A 21,354-nucleotide genomic window follows, 5' to 3' on the forward strand; every position below is an offset into this window, starting at 1 on the left:
TTTTATTGTTGTATTTTATTATATGTTGACCTCTTATTGTATATTTATTACTTATTTGAATGTTTTATTTGATTATTTGATTCTGTATATGTATTTGTTTGAAAGATTTATTTGATTTATGTTTTTATAGACTCCTGATGCAGGCCTGTAGGCCGAAACACAACAGTTGTGTCGAATCTTTTCTTCAATAAAGAAGTTTTTATGATATTGTCTCCAGGATTTGTATTTCCGTGGTCAAACATCCCACTTTTTACCCAAAACATAATAGAGACATCACTGTAAATGACTGCTACCTGCTTTCTGTGGCGGTGAGTTGAAGACTCATAATCAAAAGAACGACAACTGGTCCAAACAGTAATGTTTCATAAATGCATTCACAGTGGACCAGGTAGCTATCATATAGATTTCCTGCAGAGTGGTTCTTTCCAAATGAGTTTCAGTTGCTGCTAGGGATCTTAGTAAATGGGCCGTAACCCTCGGGATCAGAGGCGTAGCTAGGTGGGTGGCCAGGGAAGCAGTCGCTCCTCCAAACGGACTTCCGCTGGCGCATATTTTTGACGCGATCTGTTGCGTTTAAAATACATGCCTGCACCGTCAGTAGTCTGCTCTCTGCTCCCCCCGTCCCCTCAACCTGGCTAATTTTCTGCTCTGGATATGAAGAGGTGCCAGGTTTAGAGAAGCTGTGTAACAAACACTGATGCCGACAGTGGGTTTTTTTTGTCACCGGTCATGGGTTGGCTGGGTATTGGTATGTCACTAACAACTTTGATGGTCTGTTAGGTGAGGTAGTTCTCTGTACTATGTCTTTAAGGCACTGGTACAGTCCAATGTATGAAACTGCAACTCCTTATCATTTTTATGAGGTGGTGGATAAAAGCTTGGTAATATAACTGTTTGATTGAGATGACAGTCTGTTATGACTTTTGGCAGAAATCTTGGATGACTTTTTAACATTAATTTATCAAGCAGAATTTGAGTGTATAGTTCTATGCTATATGATTCTTATATTCCGCTAAGTTTGAAAGAGATTCTAAGCAGCTTACAAACAATAAGTCCTTCTTCAGGAGAATTTACAGTTGCATATCTGATACATTGAAACTAAAAGGCATTTTTCATCATCAAACAAAAAGGAACTTAATTTTTTCCTGAAGGAACGTTTTTCACGTTAAGAATCTGAGAGGTGCAGAATGCATCAGTTCATATGGTGAACTCATTACAGCTTCCAGAACTAAGTTAAGGTTCCACGATGAGACCGGAGACCATATTAGTGGATGAAGATGCATTAGGCCTTGGAGAATATGTTGGACAAGGAGAAATTAGATCTTACCTGCTAATTTGCTTTCCTTTAGTCCCTCCGGACCGGACCAGGATTGGACTGATGGGTTGTGCTCGCCTACCAGCAGGTGGAGACTGAGAAAAAAACTCTGACTCTAGAGAGCCAATAGGAGCCCTGGCCATGTGACCTTAGCCTCAGTATCTGAATAACAAAGCAGGAAAGAAAGAAAGACCTTCTGTGCCGTATGGAATTCTAGCAGCCACAAATTCGTCGGCGAAGCCGAGTACTAGAGCTCACCAGCAACTCTCACCAGAGAAGTGGTATGGCCCATTTGTATCAGAGCTCGCCAACAACTCTCACCAGAGAAGTGGCATGGCCCATTCATATCAGAGCTCACCAGCAACCCTCACCAGAGAAGTGGTATGGCCCATTTGTATCAGAATTCGCCCACAACTCTCACCAGAGAAGTGGCATGGCCCATTCATATTAGAGCTCACCAGCAACTCTCACCAGAAAAGTGGTATGACTCACTTAAGGTCTTCTATATATTCCAGCAGTTGAGCCCACCAGCAACTGTCAGAGAAGTGATATGACTCACTTAAAGTTATATATATATTCCAGCAACCGAGCTCCCCAGCAACTCTCACCAGAGAAGTGGTATGGCAAATTTAAGGTTTTATATATATTCCAGTAACTGAGCTCGCCAGCAACCACCAGAAAAGTGGTATGGACCACGCAAAGGTTTTTTTTTTTTTTTTTTTTGTAAAGCATTCCACATGTGGTAAAGGAACTAAGACACGTCCAAACCTAATAAAAGAATCTAAAGAGTTGAGAGAACATGGGAGGGGCCTGGTCCGGTCCGGAGGGACTAAAGGAAAGCAAATTAGCAGGTAAGATCTAATTTCTCCTTCCTTAGCGTCCCTCCGGACCGGACCAGGATTGGACTGATGGGAAGTACCAAAGCAGTAATCTGAAGGGAGGGACCCTATGAAAACTACATAGAAATATCCATGCTGTATAGGCCGCCTCCTGTCGAGAACTAACATGCGGCGTGTCTCAATTAGCGAAAGAATGAAGGTAAGACCAGGCTGCCACCTTACCAATTAGCATCGAGAGCATCAAAAAGCGCTGTAGTAAGAATACAGCCCGCTTCTGAAGTTGTGGAATATGTTGTTATACTCTGTGAAACTGCCTTCTCAGTGAAATTTCTCAGTGAGAAGAGAAATAGAAGTTCTCATTTCCTTAATCCGTCGAGATAGAGCGGGTAGAAACAACCAAACCCTTACGCCTACTGTCTAGAAAGACAAACCCAAGAACAAAAGACCGATCAGAAAAGGTGAAACCATGAAACTAGAGTAGGCCGAAAAGGAGTAACCAACTGTAGAAGTACTCCACCCATAGCCCTACTTGCTGCAATAGCTACTAGGAACCCTGCTTGAATAGGAAAACTTTATAGAAAAGCTATGGGTACTATAAAACAGTGGTTTAAGAGGAAAACTTAAAGGACACCAGAAGAAAACAGCCCAAAAAGAGGACCTACGAGAGCTGCAAGATTAACATTGTGATTTGAAGAGGATTTCGGCTTGTCGGGCGAAGGAGACTAAGATCCTTAAAGTAAACGAGAACTTCCAAAAGGACGAGGCCGTAACAAGTGCAATCTGCAGGAGAAAAGAAAAAAGAGTAATCGTTTATGAAAACCAACAACAAATGAACCAAGAACAAATAAAAGAGACGGGGCTCAACAACGCAACCGCCACATAGAAAGAACTACTGAAGCGTAAAATGCGCTCTTAATTAATGAAAAAACCACCAAAGAGCCAAACCATATGACCAAATAAAGCGTGGTATGGATGAAAGATGGAAATTTTTTTTTTTTTTATAAATGAAAAGACAACGCCTAGTAAGTTGACAGAAGAAACGCCTATAGAAGGTTGAAAGACCCCTGCTAAATGATGGCGTCTATCCCTGTCTCCGTCAAGACTGTTGCTGGACGGAAGAAGAAATGTTTGAGAGCCTGAGGTCAAAAAGAGATATCCCTGAATTGCCGCAGCGAGGCAGTAACGCTGAAAAGATGAGAGTCCATTCACTTGAATGCAGGGTGAGACAACTAAGAAAAAATGACTTGCAATGTTTCGACTGCCGCCACATGGACTGCTGAAAAAAGCAGTTAAGCAAATGTCCACCCCTGACAAGAGCCTCACTGACTACAAACTCAAGAGTATACTCTTAGTTCCTCCTTGGCGGATGACAGAACCCATTGCCATGGCAAAAACCAACATAGCACTCCCCGCCTTGCTGAGCAGTAGGGGAACAAAATATACCCGAAGGTAAACAAATTGTTGTGGTCCCCCAGAAACAAAACATATACAAACAAGCTTCTGCTAAAACGTGTAGTGCCCGAAGCATCCCTATGACGGAACTAAGGTTCTTGTGATAACTAGATGATACTTAAAGAGCGCAATTGATGACCCTGAGATTCCAAAAAGGATGAAGGAAAATTCCTTCTGGGAAAGTAGAAAGTAAAATAGTACTCTGCAGAATAGAGCGAGGAAATGGCCGAAGGCCCAAGGTCACCAAGAAAAAAGAAAAAATATATATATAAACTGGGATGCTTGCAGAGGAGATGAAAGACTCTGCGCCAACCTGACTAAACAAAGAGAAAATTTGAGATATCTGATGAGAGATCAGAGAGGCCTGGCTACATTCACCACCCCACCTAGAGACTGTAAAAGATGCACCACCCGGTGCGTGACCTGAGAACTCTGCCGATAAGACTTTCCCCAATTAGTGAGTCGTCTAGGTAAGGCTGAAACAAGGATCCCTAGTTGTCAACCTAGAATCGTAAAGCGCCAGAATCTGCGATGAACCTGCCAAATAGCAATATGTAAATAAGCCTCTGACATATCCAAGGCCGTTAAATACTCTCCTTGCCGAACTGTCACTATGATCGACCGAGGAGTCTCCATACAAAAAGTTGTGATCCTGAGAGCGCAATGAATAACCTTTTAGAGCTAAAATAGAACGGAAGGAAGAGTACTGCTGAAAATGACCTGCTAATGCTTAAGCAAAAACTAGCCCTTTTCTGGGTTCTGAGGAGGAGAGAAAAGGTGACCAAGGACACTACTTAAATAGGGCTCCATACCCCAGCCCTATCCCTGTGGCGTGTCACAGCTGGGGAAACTTTAAATATAGGTGTCCAACAACCATGGAAGCACGCTTTTTTTTTTTTTTTTTTCCCCAGCAAGTTCAACCATTTGCTCGGAATGGACACCTGATTCACCGGCCCGTAATTTCATGGATCTCCCCAATCCTCGTACCATGGTCATGCCTCCTCCCTCACTGAGATGTACCAAACCCACACCCATTAGATACGAATGCTGGGTTTGATGGACTTTTGGTCCTTCCCAAGACGACAATACCTATGTACCTATGCCCATTAGACATGAATGCTGGGCTTGATGGCCTTTTGGTCTTTCACAGCAGAACAATACTTATTTACCTAAGACATAGTGGCACAGGAAGTGAGATCCCTTCCAAGTGAAAGGAGGCTCTGGAGAGAGGGCGCATAGAATAAAAATGAAAAAGGACAGACTTGTAAAATACTTTTACCAGAGAAGAAGAATTTGTGCCGCCGCTACTTAGAAAAGGCGGAGGAGACAAGACTATATGAATTCAAGAAAGCTTGAAACAAGAACATAAGACCTCGGGATAGTAGATGGTATGTACAGTATAGGCATACTGGACCAAACCAGAAAGTTTACCATCTGCCAATGCTGAACTGATAGCATAGATTAAAAAAACAAAATGGTTTCAGGACCTTCCACTATCTTTAAGGGGGAAATATGCAAAATGAAAAGGTGACCTCATTCTCTAAGTGGTCATCTGTCCTGTAACTACCAGAAAAAAGCCAAAATGAAGTATGAGAGGCTTCAAGACAGTTGGAAAAGAAGAGAAGACATGAACCAAGCCTGCCTGCAGTTGAGTGACTGGGAGCTTGATAGACAGGGCTGTCCCTCAGAGAATATGAGAGAGCATATATATTCTTATGGCATCTAAAAACAATCTACTTTATGCCTATAGAGAAAATTTCTTAAATTCTTAAAAAAACACTGTAGAATACCACAGCCATTGAGAGAAATTCTTAAAAGGAACAAACTCTGTGTATCCACAAATTAAAATCATAATTTGTGATTTTAAAACTGAAATTACAACCTTGCAGAATTTACATAGTCTCAAGGCAGAAAAAGAATAAGAAATATGGTAGAACCGCAACACTGGGAAACCACAGAGAAAAATAATCCTGGATTATTGAGCAAACAGCCTCAAACCATTTGTGCAAATGGTGTGCATAAATGTGCTAGATTGCATAGTATAGTGGGTTTTTTTTTTTTTTTTTTTTACTTCTCTCTTCTGGATAACCGATGTGATTGGAAAATCATGCTTTCAACCCCCTAGTTCCCCTGAAAGATGAAAGAATGATATTCGTCTGTTCTCATTTCTATAATTCGTTGTAGATTCAAATTATGGAGCGCCACACATACCACAGAGCGCTGCAGCGCCACACATACCACAGAGCGCTGCGTTCTGAAGGAGCAGGCTGCAATATAGAAAAACTTGGAGCCGAAAACGAATGGACTCCGTCGCTGACAAAAACATGCTGCAGTTTCTCCTGCATAATGGAGCTCTCTCCGCCCCCCAAAACAAAATGAGCGCCGCACGCACCAAATTCGCGGGAGAGGCATCCGGAGGCGCACCCGACCCGTCCACAACTGCTAAAGCAGACCGCGACGGCGAGGGACCCTGGGCTGACGACTGAAGCCCCGAAGACAGCGAAAGAGAAGGTCCCGAAGCACCCCCCAGTGGCGCACAGTATTTACAGGAGCCGGAAGAGGAGATCCCCCGATGCTGGCATACAGCGCAGCGTCTCAGACATGACGGTAATGTGCGTGCATGCGCGTACCCGATTCGCGTCTCAGACATGACGGTAATGCGCGTGCACGCGCGTACCCGATTCGCGCCAAAATCTCCTTTTTTTTTTTTTTTTTCTTTTTGAAGCCCTGCTCTGCCGAACAAACCGCTAAAAATAAAACAACTGAAAAAAACGGAGGGAAGAGCAAAAAAGACAGTCAAGAAACCTCCTCCAAATTAGCCAATGTTACTCCGATTTTTAAGAAGGGTTCCAGAGGAGATCCGGGAAATTATAGACCGGTGAGTCTGACGTCGGTGCCGGGCAAGATGGTGGAGGCTATTATTAAGAATAAAATTGCAGAGCATATACAAAAACATGGACTGATGAGACAAAGTCAGCACGGATTTAGTGAAGGGAAGTCTTGCCTCACCAATCTAATGCATTTTTTTGAGGGGGTAAGCAAACATGTGGACAATGGGGAGCCGGTTGATATTGTATATCTGGATTTTCAGAAGGCGTTTGACAAAGTGCCGCACGAAAGACTCCTGAAGAAATTGCAGAGTCATGGAATCGGAGGTAGGGTATTATTATGGATTAAGAACTGGTTGAAAGATAGGAAGCAGAGAGTAGGATTGCGTGGCCAGTATTCTCAGTGGAGGAGGGTAGTTAGTGGGGTCCCGCAGGGGTCTGTGCTGGGTCCGTTGCTTTTTAATGTATTTATAAATGACCTAGAGATGGGAATAACTAGTGAGGTAATTAAATTCGCCGATGACACAAAATTATTCAGGGTCGTCAAGTCGCAGGAGGAATGTGAACGATTACAGGAGGACCTTGCGAGACTGGGAGAATGGGCGTGCAAGTGGCAGATGAAGTTCAATGTTGACAAGTGCAAAGTGATGCATGTGGGTAAGAGGAACCCGAATTATAGCTACGTCTTGCAAGGTTCCGCGTTAGGAGTTACGGATCAAGAAAGGGATCTGGGTGTCGTCGTCGATGATACGCTGAAACCTTCTGCTCAGTGTGCTGCTGCGGCTAGGAAAGCGAATAGAATGTTGGGTGTTATTAAGAAGGGTATGGAGTCCAGGTGTGCGGATGTTATAATGCCGTTGTATCGCTCCATGGTGCGACCGCACCTGGAGTATTGTGTTCAGTACTGGTCTCCGTATCTCAAAAAAGATATAGTAGAATTGGAAAAGGTACAGCGAAGGGCGACGAAAATGATAGTGGGGATGGGACGACTTTCCTATGAAGAGAGGCTGAGAAGGCTAGGGCTTTTCAGCTTGGAGAAGAGACGGCTGAGGGGAGATATGATAGAAGTGTATAAAATAATGAGTGGAATGGATCGGGTGGATGTGAAGCGACTGTTCACGCTATCCAAAAATACTAGGACTAGAGGGCATGAGTTGAAGCTACAGTGTGGTAAATTTAAAACGAATCGGAGAAAATTTTTCTTCACCCAACGTGTAATTAGACTCTGGAATTCATTGCCGGAGAACGTGGTACGGGCGGTTAGCTTGACGGAGTTTAAAAAGGGGTTAGATAGATTCCTAAAGGACAAGTCCATAGACCGCTATTAAATGGACTGGAAAAATTCCTCATTTTTAGGTACAACTTGTCTGGAATGTTTTTACGTTTGGGGAGCGTGCCAGGTGCCCTTGACCTGGATTGGCCACTGTCGGTGACAGGATGCTGGGCTAGATGGACCTTTGGTCTTTCCCAGTATGGCACTACTTATGTACTTATGTACTTATGTACTTATTATTGCTGCTTTTTTTTTTTTTTTTTTTTTGAACAGCTAGATAACAGACACCCAACACAGCAACCAGAGCTGCCTGCTCATTAAAGTAATGGGGAAAAACTCTGCTGAAGAGTAATAGAATAACACAGAGCTGCCTGCTCGTTAGAAGCCTGGGGATTTTTTTTTTTTTTTTTAATAGCTGAGCGCTGCCTGCTAGTTTGCTCTTTAAAATGCTGGGAAAGGAAAAAATACATATACGTTTTAACTTTCTATAGTGGCTGCCTCTCCCAAAGACATACACCTTTCTAAACAAAGGGTAGCCCTTCCCAGCTACATATGGGAGATGGGGAGGAAGGGGGGAGGGACCCGGGGGCACCCCGAGTTTAACACCCCCAGAGGCTGTAAAGAAAGCAAGGAAAAGAAATCTCTATCTGACCAGCGTCTAACCGAGAATTCCTAGGCACTGAAGAGGTAGCATTGTAGTTCTTATTATTAACCTCTAAAAGAGAAAGATAAAAAGAGAGACTAATGGGCTCGCTTCCTACCTGCTGGGAGACTGAGAAAATACTGAGGCTAAGGTCACATGGCCAGGGCTCCTATTGGCTCTCTAGAGTCAGAGTTTTTTTCTCAGTCTCCACCTGCTGGTAGGCGAGCACAACCCATCAGTCCAATCCTGGTCCGGTCCGGAGGGACGCTAAGGAATCAGATTTTGAACACTGCCCCTCACCCTTAAGAAAGTCCCTCTCTAACTAGCCTGGGCCACCTTAAGAGCACTGATCCCCTCTCGGGAGGGAGTGAGCTAGGAGGGGTGGAGTCAAGACCTGGGAGTTTAAAAGACAGGACCAGGAAAGAATAGGACAAGCACAGAGGATCTCTGAAGGACAGGAAGGGACTGTAGAGCTTAGCAGTGGCGTAGCTAGGGTAGTTGACAACCGGGGCCGGTCATTTTTTAGCACCCCCCCCCCCCCAATCCAGTACTAGGCATACTGAGAATACAAAACACTCACGACCTATAGAGCAATTCTACCATACCATAAGCAGTTGTTTCTACGAGTCACACAAGGAAAAGGAAAGCATCTTAAACACTACAGTGAGCACTAGAACATCAATTCACCTATTGTAAAATGAAACCAGACAGAATAGTACAGATCGTAGATCCTGCACAGTCAATGCCAACTGAAAGCCATGTCTTTTTCACAAACACAGATACACCCTAATCCACTATAGAATAAGTAATCATAAACTTTCTATTTAGACAAAAATTAAACTGAACCCCCGATGCCAGACTCTGCATACAATGCAACACCACAGAAACAGAAAATGTCTCCTAGTACTGTGCAAAATATAAAGACAGCAGATGTAAATTTGAAAAAACTAACAAATACCAATCACCACTTTACAAATTAACAAATAGAAATAAAACAAATACAGAAAATAAAATAATACCATTTTATTGGACTAATACATTTAGCTTCCAGAGGCCAAAATCTTCTTCCTCAGGTCAATACAGTATAGTGCTGTTTCAGTATTCTATCCTGACCTGAGGAAGGGGGTTTTGTTCTCTGAAAGTTAAGTCAAAATGTATTAAAATTAGTCCAATAAAAAGATTACCTTATTTACATGTTCTATTTATAAACATTTATTAACACAACTACAATACTATATCCTAAAGCAAAATAATAAAAATATATATTTACAGTTTGTTGTCTTTGGTTTCTGCTTTCCTCATCTTCTTTTCACCATCTTCCTTCCATCCAGCATCTGTCTTCGCTCTCTCTCTGACATCCAGTGTCTGCCCTCTCTAATGTCCCTTCCATCCACATCTGCCCTCTATTTCTGCTCCTTCCATCCACCATCTGCCCCAGTCTGCCATCTCTCTCTCCCCCTTCCATCCACCATCTGCCCTCTCTCTCTCCTTTCCATCTAGCATTTGCCCTCTATCTCTGCCCCCTTCCATCCACTGTCTGCTCTTTCACTCCATTCTATCCACTGTCTGCCCTTTCTCTCTGCTCCTTCGATTCACCATTTGCCCTCTCCCTTTCCCCCTCCCATCCATTCAGGGTCTGCCCTCCCTCTCACTCCCCATTCCATCCAGGATCTATCCCCCCTCTCTCACTGCCCCCTCTTTTCGGCTCCCAGTTCCCACCTGCGGCTGCCCCTAGTTCCAGATCCATTGATTCTCCCATCCACCCCTGCCCCAGGCATGACCCCATTCTCCCTCCTGCCCACTTTTCAGACCCCAGTTCCAGCTCCATGCCCCTTCTCCCATCTGTCTCCCACCCAGTCCCTTCTGCTATCCAAGTGCCCCCCACCCTCACCCCATCTGTCTCCCATCCAGTCCCTTCTGCCCATCCGAGTCCCCCTCACCCCATCTGTCTCCCACCCAGTCCCTTCTGCTATCCAAGTGCCCCCCACCCTCACCCCATCTGTCTCCCACCCAGTCCCTTCTGCCCATCCGAGTCCCCCTCACCCCATCTGTCTCCCACCCAGTCCCTTCTGCTATCCGAGTCCCCCCACCTTCACCCCATCTGTCTCCCACCCTCACCCTGCCTCGTCTTCTCCCTGCCACCCGATCTTTAAAAAGAAATTGCCGACGCGATAGCGAGCGCAGCACCTCGTGTGCAAGTAAAAGAAGCGGATCCGATCATCTCATTGGGCCTTCCTTCAATGTCCCGCCCTAGAGGAAATAGGAAGTTGCATCAGAGGAGGGCGGGACAGTGAGGGAAGGCCCAATGAGATGATCGGATCCGCTTCTTTTACTTGCACACGAGGTGCTGCGCTTGCTATCGCGTCGGCAATTTATTTTTAAAGGGCCGGTGCGGGGGGGTGCCAGGAAGAAGAGCAGCGGGAGCGGTGGCACCCCCCTTTCTGGTGACACCCGGGGCGGACCGCTCCCACCGCCCCGCCCTTGCTACGCCACTGGAGCTTAGTAGTTGATATGTATGGGCAGACTGGATAGGCCATATGGTATTTATCTGCCATTATTTGCTATGTTTCTTTTCTCTTCCCCCTCCTTTTCCCTCAACTCTCTTCTCATCCTGATCTCCACGCTGCCCTCCTTCTCTGCTCCATCCTTACTCTCTTCCCTTCTTTTCCCACAAACTCCCAACTCTATACCCCATCCCCTCTCTGTCCCATCTTCTCCTCTCTCTTCCTTACTTTTGCCCCCAACTCCCCTCTCTGTGGTCTTCCCATTCTGACTCTATCCTGATCCCACCCTCCATTCTCTCTCATACCTTCTTAAGTACATAAGTAATGCCACACTGGGAAAAGACCAAATGTCCATCGAGCCCAGCATCCTGTCCACGACAGCAGCCAATCCAGGCCAAGGGTACCTGGCAGCTTCCCAAACGTACAAACATTCTATACATGTTATTCGTGGAATTGTGGATTTTTCCCAAGTCCATTTAGTAGTGGTTTATGGACTTGTCCTTTAGGAAACCGTCTAACCCCTTTTAAAACTCTGCTAAGCTAACCACCTTCACCATGTTCTCCGGCAATGAATTCCAGAGTTTAATTATGCATTGGGTGAAGAAAAATTTTCTCCGATTTGTTTTAAATTTACTACACTGTAGTTTAATTGCATGCCCCCTAGTCCTAGTATTTTTGGAAAGCGTGAACAGACGCTTCACATCCACCTGTTCCACTCCACTCATTATTTTATATACCTCTATCATGTCTCCCCTCAGCCGTCTCTTCTCCAAGCTGAATAGCCCTAGCCTCCTTAGTCTTTCTTCATAGGGAAGTCGTCCCATCCCCGCTATCATTTTAGTCGCCCTTCGCTGCACCTTTTCCAATTCTTGTCTCTCAACTCCCATCTCTCTGTCCTAAGGAAGCCAAAAATAATATGTAAATGAGCTTAGTCCTTCCTCCTGTCTGTATATTTATGGGCATTTGGCCTGAGTCCAGCAGTATGGCTGGTTTGAGGTACAGAAAGCAGAAAACGGCTCAGGACTCCCAGCTCTCAATTAGGATGTAATACTGCAAGTCTGGGGCAGAGAAGAGGCAGTGTGCTCAGGGTTCAGGGCTCCTAGCTTAATGACCACCTGGCACTGCAGCATGAAGATAGTTGAAGAAAAAGCACCAAACAGCTCCTGCATGATCTCCACATGATCAGCTCTGCTTGCCTTCCACTATCCGGTAGCCAAGACAAAAGTAAAAGGTACTTCAGTTGTGACAAGGCTACAGCCCAGAGGTACAAAAAGAAACAACAAAACCTGGAACTACGTCTCCCAGAATGCATTGCCCGTCCCAGCAAGGGGAGCCCCAGGGATAAGCAAGCTGGCTATATACCAACTCTGACCACAAGAGAGAGGGAGAATGAAGAAGCCCAATTCCCCTGGCTCCGTAATCAGTACATCATGCCTCCCACCTGTAAGAGGGAAGGGTGGGGTGAGAAGCAGGAGGAGGATTGGATGGATTGGGTGGAGGAGGGGGTTAAGGAGGCTGAGCAAGAGGCAGAAAGCAGGATGGAATGGGAGCTGGAGAGCCCTGAGGACGGTAGCACCTGAAGGTGGAAATCTATGTGTTTAAAAGATGTTTTGATTTATAAACCTGCTGTAAGGAAGCCTGTTTTTGATTAGAACTGTTTGCTGTGGGTGGGGGCAGAGGGCTGGAGGAGTTACAAGCCTGGTTCCCCCAGCTGCTCCTGATTGTGGTGTAAGGACTGTGTTGGAGCTGGAAACCCTGGTTGGACAGGAGGGAGCAATCCTGCTTAGAGGCCAGCACGGCTTGTGATACGGACTTTGAAAAGGGGTATTTTCAAAGGGGACTATTGCAGAGACTTTGGATTGCTGGGTGAGGGGCAGCACAGCCCTGCCTGGGGCAGCCCTAACCCAGGGCTGGACTGAAGCTTTTGTCTGTAACTTGGAAACCAAAAAAAAAAAAAAGGACTATTTGAAAGTATCTGTTGGTGGCAATTTGTGGAGCTCGGATTAATCCTGGGGAGGAGATTTCCTTCCTCCCCCTATTGGCGCAGTACATAGACTGATCTTTGAAAAACACAAACAGTAATTAGGGCTGGGGATTCATTGAATACCATGAAGGCCCTGACTGCACATCAGTGGTGTGTTTGCAAACATTGAATATTGTCTCTTCTGTTTCTGCCTCCACCTACTAGGAAGGAACATATAACTTAAAGTCAGAGTTATTGCACGGGGTATCTCAGAGAAAAATTCTGTTTTGACTTTTGACATTTAATACAATATTGCATGAAAGACGCTACAAGAAAAAATAGGGACTGGGAAATCCCTTTGTCTTTAGATTTAGAGTAAAGATGAACTTCCAGCAGCTTCTCTTCTCTACTGCCCCATAATGTACATGAAAGTAGAGAGGCCAGCATGGCCTTCCTTCCTCCACTTTTGAAGGGTCATGGAAAACTCTTTGCTTCAAGCACCTGTCAAGTACCCAACACGGGAATACAGGCCAGCAGCTTACTCTCATGAAATAACCTTACAACATCCCTTTATGACTTAAGTGATAAGGAAGAAAATACCTGTATTGCCTGAATATTATTCATCTCAACTTCAAACTTTTCTCCAATTTCTGATTTCATACGGTCAATAGCATCTGACTCTTCCTCCTCTTCCTCCTCTTCCTCTGCCTCCTCTTCTGGAAACTCTTCGGCAAGAAGAAGATCGATATCATCTTCTTCTTCATTCTCTGTCTTTTCCTCTTCACTGCTTTCTCCTTCTCTGCCCTACAAAAGATGCTCAGTTATTTCTTTGTCTTGTCTTGTGCAGAAAAGCAGAGTTCAAGAACTCAGAAGAATGGGCGTAAAGGATTTTCTCCTTGTGAATTTCTGAGAAAAATATATTTCTACTTATCAGTCTTTAGTCTCCAAGAGTGCTTACTTTGGAAAGTAGGGGCCTTAACGGTCATACATGTAGTACTTTTAATAAACACTGGATAGATGAATGAGTGAATCATTTAGTCGACAGGTAGGGTGATGTGTTTGTGGGCTATGACACCTTTTAAAGGATCAACAAAAAAGAGATCTTCTTTTCTCTTTTTCTCACCTAGACCCTCCTCAGACCCTTTTATTTGTAACCGCTTTGCTGCAGTTTATCAAGTGCTTGTAAATGAATAAATATAAAGGGACCTGTGGCCTCAAAAAGCTCATCTACTACACTGTTGGCTCTATGATTGGAGTTGGAATACTAATACAACTCATCAGAGACCATGGGGCATTCCTACATTATTATTATGACATTTGTATCTCACATTATCCTGAACATACTCAGGTTCAAAGTGGCTGACGTTCAAGAAAAAAATATCAAAAATATAATACAATCACATAATTAATTATAACATTTTAGGAATTGTGCGTTTGTCATGAAGCTAGGCTAGAGTCCTGGTTCTGTTGAAATATATAAGAGAGGTGGAGGGGCATAATCAAATGTCATCTATTTTGGCGGCAGCGCTACAGCTGGCCGGAACCTTATTATCAAAAAAGATGGCCGGCCATCTTTTTTTCGATAATACGGTTTAGCCCGGCCAAATGCCAGAGTTCACCGGGTTGGAGATGGCCGGTTTTGTTTTTCAGCGATAATGGAAAAAAATGCCGGCCATCTCCAACCCGGCAACATCCAAGGCATTTGGTTGTGGGAGGAGCCAGCATTTGTAGTGCACTGGTCTCCCTCACATGCCAGGACACCAACTGGGCACCCTAGGGGTCAGTGCGGTGGACTTCAGAAACGGCTCCCACATGCATAGCTCCCTTACTTTGGGTGCTGAGCCCCCCAACCCCCCAAAACCCACTACCCACAAATGTACAACACTACCGTAGCTCTTAGGGGTGAAGGGGGCAACTACATGTGGGTACAGTGGGTTTTGGAGGGCTCCCATTTACAAGCACAAGTGTTACAGGTAGGGGGGATGGGCCTGGGTCCGCCTGCCTTAAGTGCACTGCGGTACCCACTAAAAGCGCTCCAGGGACCTGCATACATGCAGGCCTCTAGGACTTGTTGCTGCTGTATAACCTTGGCACACCAGTTGACACCTGAAGACTAATCTCTTTGAAAAAGTCCTTTATTTGAATAAGCACGTTTACTCACAGTTAACTGCAGATCAGAGGTTGTGCCCCACTGGCAAAGAGTCCCTTTAGTACTAAGATTAGCAGTAGGTCAGAGCTGGCACAATGGTGTACAATGCCCTCTTTCAACACCATTCAAGGTAAGAACTACGTTCTCTAACGTGGGTAACACAGGAAACGGAACTAAAACTGGCTTACAAAAATGGCCACTACCGCATGGACTACAACAGGAAACAAAACAGGGCACACTCTGACCCAGTTAGCAGGAGGAAAAGCACCATGGGCGTAGAACCCACTACCCTACACCCACCACAATGCATTGCTGATGTGACTCTGCAGTGCACCTAACAGAAAAGGTGTCACACTCACAACCAGGGAAAGGCTGTCAGAGGATAGAACACATTCTGCTGTCATGGAGGTGGGTACGGCATTTGAGGCTGGCAAAATATGTTTATAATTGTGTTTTTTAGTGTGGTAGGGGGTTGGTGACCACTGGGGGAGTACGGGGAGGTCATCCCCGATTCCTTCTGGTGGTCATCTGGTCAGTTGGGGCACCTTTTTGAGGCTTGGTAGTGAAAATAAAAGGACCAAGTAAAGCCGCGAAATACTGCTTAACGACGCTTTTTTTTTCATTATCCGTGAAAGCTGGCCATCTGCTAACCACGCCCATGCCCGGCCATGTCCCACCTTCGCTATGCCGCCGACACGCCCCCTTGAACTTTCGCTGGCGAGGCGATGGGAAAGCAGCGATGCTGTCAAAAAAGCCGCTTTCAATTATACCGATTTGGCCGCTTTTGAGAGATTGCCGGCCGTCTCCTCATTTATGTCGGGAAATGGCCGGCGATCACTTTTGAAAATGAGCTGGATAGTAACATTAGTTTATAGTCTCTTGATAAGATATGTACTTAAGAGAAAAGCCTTTAGTATCAGATAATCTTCTTCTTTTTTTTATATATATGGTCCCTAGATAAGGGACGTATCGGATATTAAACTGATAAGAACAGATACTACACTTGATCTTCTAAGTACCTTCATTGTTGGGTAGAGAATTCCAAAGTTTGGTATTCTGATATGTGAAGCCTGCGATAAGGATTGATTTGTAAGAAAGACCTTTCCAGTTTGGATAATGGAGTGTGAGGTATTCTCTAGATGTTTTTACTGTATTACGTGAAGGTAAATCAATTAGTTGTTGCACGTAGGAGGGTAATAAACCATATATGATTTGTAAAGCAGTCATGCATATTTTACAGGTGATCCTGGCGTTTACGGGAAGCCAGTGAAGTTTTAACGAGAGGGAAGCCTTCTCAAAGCGAGGAGCGCTGCATACAAGGCTTTCAGCAGTATTTTATGCTGTTTGTAATATTTAAGGAGTGAGATTTTAATACCCACATATATGGCATTACAATAATCAAATCAGGATACTGCAAATGGTACAGAATGTGGTTATTCATCTGGTAAAGATGAGCCAATTTGAATCCATTCCTCCCAGATTAATGACATTACATTTGATACCAATTCAACAATTAATACAAATTAAAGTTTCAAATCTTAGTTATATCTGATATACTCAGGGCTTTTTTTGAGGGGGTACTTGGGGGTACTAAGTACCGGCACCTTTTCCATTGTCTGCTAAAATTGACTCATGGTCCCCAAGTTTTAATGAAAGCTCAGGCTCTACACACAAATTCTGCCTTGTCATAGATTCTGTTGCAGGGGGCCTGGCTATTGTGGGATGGGTCCCTCAGTGATCACCCCACCCCTGAAGGGTGGCCTGGCATTTGAGTACCGGCACCTTTTTCAATAGAAAAAAACGCACTGGATATACTCCAAATCAAATAGTATGTCTAAGCATTTCACAAATAATTATAGGGGATGCAAACAGGACAGTAGGAGTCAGAACAAAACAAAAGGAGCATAACACAAGATAAAATAATCATAATTTCCAAGAGAAAAGTAGGAATACTGGGAATAGGAAAGGACAGGAAAGGGACATAGAATTTCATACTGTTGCCTACAAATGGGGGGAAGGTTCAGAGGAGAGGTATCAGCAGTGGCGTACCAAGGGGGGGCAGTGGGGGCGGTCCGCCCCAGGTGCACGCCGCTGGGGGGGTGCCGCGGCGTGCGCCTACTGCGAGAGTTCGCTAACTTCTCTCGTTCGCTGCAGCTCCCTCTGCCCAGGTTACTTCCTGTTCCGGGGCAGAGGGAGCTGCAGCGAACGAGCAAAGTTAGTAAACTCGCAGCAGGCGCACGCCGCGGCAACCCCCCAGCGGCGTGCACCCGGGGGGGGCTCTTTCACGGGGGAGGGGGTGTCTTTCGCCGGGGGGGGGTCCACACTGCATCGGGGGGGGGGCGCTGGACCCGGGGGGGAGGGGCGCCGCCCCGGGTGTCCGCCCCCCTAGGAACGCCACTGGGTATCAGATCAAGCTCTTGAAAAACTTGGGAGATGGATGAGCTTTGAGAAAATATTTAAATTTAAGAAAAGAAGATTCAGCCCTAAGAGAAAGAGGAAGCCTTTTCCAGAGGGTTGGAGAAAGGACACTAAAGCAAGAATCTCTGGTATATCAAACCAAATCTGATGATGAGAGGGTACAATGAGAAGCAGCAAAGAGATCACTGTGGGGTGTAAGGGATAAGAAGTCTGGATAGAAATAAAGGTAGACCTGAATGTAGAACCTGATAGACAATAGTCAAGAGTTTAAAGGGAATTCTGCATGTTACAAGAAGCCAGTGGTCAGTTATGAAAACAGAAGAAACATGATGGCACTTTTTCTTACTAGTTGTAGTCTTCTGAGTGGATGACTGGCAGATAGTTGTATAGAGAATTACAATAATCTAGGTGAGAAATGACAAGAATCTGAAGGGAAGAGGGTCTGAAGGTTGGACAGACAGATTACATATCTTTCTGAGGTTATTAAGACACTAGTAAAAAAGGCCCGTTTCTGAGAGGAATGAAACGGGCGCTAGGAAGGTTTTCATGGAAGTGTGTATGTTTGACAGTGAGTGTGTGAGAGACAGAGTGAATTTGTGACTGTGTGTGTGTGAGCGAGTGAGACCGTCTGTGTGAGAGTGTGTGTTTGAGACAGAGAGTGTGCCACAGGGGTCCCCCCCCTGCATGTGTTGGCATCCTTCCCGCTCCCCCCGTGTTTCCTTTTCCCATATCCATCTCGTCCCCCTTCCCCTCCCCCCCCCCCCGGCCTGCAGGATCGTGGGCCCTGTGGCGGCGTTTTTCTGTATCGTAGTGTGAGACAGAGTGAGAGTGTGTGTGGCGTGCTTGTGGGAGAATGTGAGTGTGTGTGTGTGAGAGGGAATCCCAGCTTCAGGGTGTTGGCCCCGCCTCCCTTGGGCTTTCAGGATGGTGGTCCCTCCGTCTGCCGGCGTTTTCCCCCTTCCCTCCTCGCAGGTTGAGGTTCGAGTGCCCCCCCCCCCCCTTCCAGTGCCTTTCAGGGTCGTGGCGCTCCCGACTGAAGCTGTCTCCCTTCCTGGCACGTTCAGGCAGGCAGGCTGGCTCCCTGCGTGTGTGCAAGGTTCAGGCTGCCTGCCTGCGTGTGTGCAAGGTTCAGGCTGCCTGCCTGCGTCGCTCCCTCCGTGTCTCCGAGTTTGTGCGGCCCCGGGGCGATGGGAGTCCTGCGAAGTTGGGAAATGGCTGCCGAGGGGCAAGGGGAGTGAGATCGCGTGTCGCCGATGCTTACATCCCCGCCTGCCTCTCTCTGAGGTTGTGCAGGCAATGTTAGTCCTCCGGAGGTGGGAAATATCCACCGAGGGTCAGGGAGATGGTGTTTGGCCGATTGTCATAGCGCCGCCCTCGACGTCATGACGTTATGACGCGAGGGCAGGCCAGACACTCAGGGCAAACCGGATATCTCTGGCGCCTCAATTTCCGGCTTGAGGCTTCAGAACGTTGGAAGTGCCTTTTATTATATAGAGATATGCTCTGGTCTGAGCTCTGTAGTTGGAAGGCAAGTCACAGTTGGGTGTATCTTACATAACTACATAAGTATTGCCACACTGGGACAGATTGAAGGTCCATGAAGCCCAGCATCCTGTTTCCAACAGTGGCCAATCCAGGTCACAAATGCCTGGCAAGATTCCAAAAACGTTCAATACATTTTATGCTGCTTATCCCTTCTTTGTGCCTTTTTGTTGCAGGACCAAGGATATGGAATACCTATGAGACAAGCAGGAATATATGTCTTTTAGCAAGAAGCAGAAGACATGGTTGTTTGCCCAGGCATATGGCTAATTCCCTAGGGAATGTGGTAAACTGTAAAAGTAGGCTGGGTATATGTTTGTCTGTATGATTTTATGCTGTTTTATATGTCATTAACATAATCCACAAAGCATGGTATTGTTAGATCTGCGGAATAAAACTGATACATAGATTTCTCCTATCTTTTCAACTATCCTGTGACCTGGAGATTTAAAGCAGATGTGGAGAATAAATCTGCAATTGGGTGTGCTAAAGCATTCACCCAAGGCATTCATAGAGCGGTTGTCTATATTACTGAGCACTGTGTGAAGTGTCTTCTCTGTTAGGATGAAAGAGAATCAAATGGCAGTCATTTTACAGGGAATATTAAAATCATATGTTCATATGAAGACCCCCCTCCCCCAAGATGGTCTTTGCCACATGCCTTTAATGATTACTAAAAACCCAGTCAAAGAAGATTCGTATTTGATTTCTTTGCTTCTAATTCTCAACACACAGGCTTACCTCTTCACTCTCTTTGGCCTTATTTCGCTCAGCTAAAATTTCTGCCTTCCTCTTGCTGATCTGCTCATCCTAATAGAGAAAAGAACTAGCAATAATATTCTTTCAATACACTTAAACCAGGCTTCTTTATAAACATATTTTCACTTCAGTGAGACACAGAATGGCTCTGTCAGTTCAGAGGGTGAAAGGGGGATTCCTGAGGGGTGCTGGATGCAATCACCCTCCGGTCTACCCAAGTGAAAATATCCAGTCCTGGTTGGATTCCCCTTCCTACCCTCATGATCACCCTGATACCTGATTTCAACAAGAAAGGCATTACACCAGACAGCAATCCCCCTTCTTGCTCCACCTTCTTAAACTCCTTAAAGTAGAGTGGAGTGGAGGAGTGGCCTAGTGGTTAGGGTGGTGGACTTTGGTCCTGGGGAACTGAGTTCGATTCCCAGCACAGACAGCTCCTTGTGACTCTGGGCAAGTCACTTAACCCTCCATTGCCCCATGTAAGCCGCATTGAGCCTGCCATGAGTGGGAAAGCGCAGGGTACAAATGTAACAAAAATAAAATAGATACTATTGGAGATTCTACATGGAATGTTGCTACTATTTGAGGTTCTGTTGCTACTATTGGAGATTCTACATGGAATGTTGCTACTATTGGAGATTCTACATGGAATGTTTCTATTCCACTAGCAACATTCCATGTAGAAGGCTGCGCAGGCTTCTGTTTCTGTGAGTCTGACGTCCTGCACGTACGTGCAGGACGTCAGACTCACAGAAGCAGAAGCCTGCGCGGCCACATTGGTGATCTGCAAGGGCCAACTTCTACATGGAATGTTGCTAGTGGAATAGCAACATGTAGAATCTCAAATAGTAGCAACAGTGGAGGAGTGGCCTAGTGGTTAGGGTGGTGGACTTTGGTCCTGGGGAACTGAGTTCAATTCCCACTTCAGGCACAGGCAGCTCCTTGTGACTCTGGGCAAGTCACTTAACCCTCCATTGCCTGCCGCATTGAGCCTGCCATGAGTGGGAAAGCGCAGGGTACAAATGTAAAAAAAAAAAAAATTAGATTGGCTGCCTGTGAAATATCAAATATAATTTAAAGTACTAACAATCAGTGTTGTTCAAAGTACTATGTCAAACTACTTAAGTAAATGTAAAATAATATGTTAATACTTAAGTAAAAGTACAGTGAAGAACACATTAAAAAATGTATTTATGTGAAAGTAAAACAAGTTATTGCCTAATATAATACTTTTTGAGTAAAAAGTAAAAGTACCACAACTAAAATGAATGCAACTATTGTTAACGTTTTTATCCCAACAACTTTATTGCTCTACAATTCAATTTGTTTTTAGTAAAACAATGTGAGTGAGCTGAGTCATTAATCCAGTACAGCTAAAAACATTTCAGCAACTGTACTAGTAGGAAGTCTGATAAAAAGTTCCTTCAAATCAGGCCAGACTGCAATATTACTGATGTCTTCTGACAGGGTCTGCAGATTTTGATCAAGGGAATCTCTAAAACGACTTCCGTACAGGAAACAATACTTTATCATCGTTATTGTAATTACCATCTGCATTAGAAGTAGTGCTAATTCATCACTTGATCTTCATCTTTACCTTTAGCATCATCATCACAATTTTCCAAATTATTTAGACAAATTTTCCACTTTACACTGGTCCCAATTCAGA

At 45.1% G+C, this 21,354-nt stretch overlaps 1 protein-coding gene and 1 pseudogene across 1 annotated transcript in view; both read right to left on the reverse strand.

Annotated features, from left to right (window-relative positions):
- AK9 (adenylate kinase 9) overlaps positions 1-21,354 on the reverse strand; it is a 327,370-nt gene that overhangs the window by 71,040 nt on the left and 234,976 nt on the right. Inside the window, exons 26-27 of the mRNA XM_030199196.1 lie at positions 19,668-19,736; positions 13,418-13,621 (exon numbers count right to left, since the gene is read on the reverse strand). Of these exons, the coding sequence (XP_030055056.1) occupies positions 13,418-13,621; positions 19,668-19,736 (273 nt within the window). The remainder of the gene's footprint in view (positions 1-13,417; positions 13,622-19,667; positions 19,737-21,354) is intronic.
- Positions 15,885-16,005, reverse strand: LOC115467474 (annotated as a pseudogene).

The sequence above is a fragment of the Microcaecilia unicolor genome, chromosome 3 (genome assembly GCF_901765095.1).
Source record: "Microcaecilia unicolor chromosome 3, aMicUni1.1, whole genome shotgun sequence".
Classification (NCBI taxonomy): Eukaryota; Metazoa; Chordata; class Amphibia; order Gymnophiona; family Siphonopidae; genus Microcaecilia; species Microcaecilia unicolor.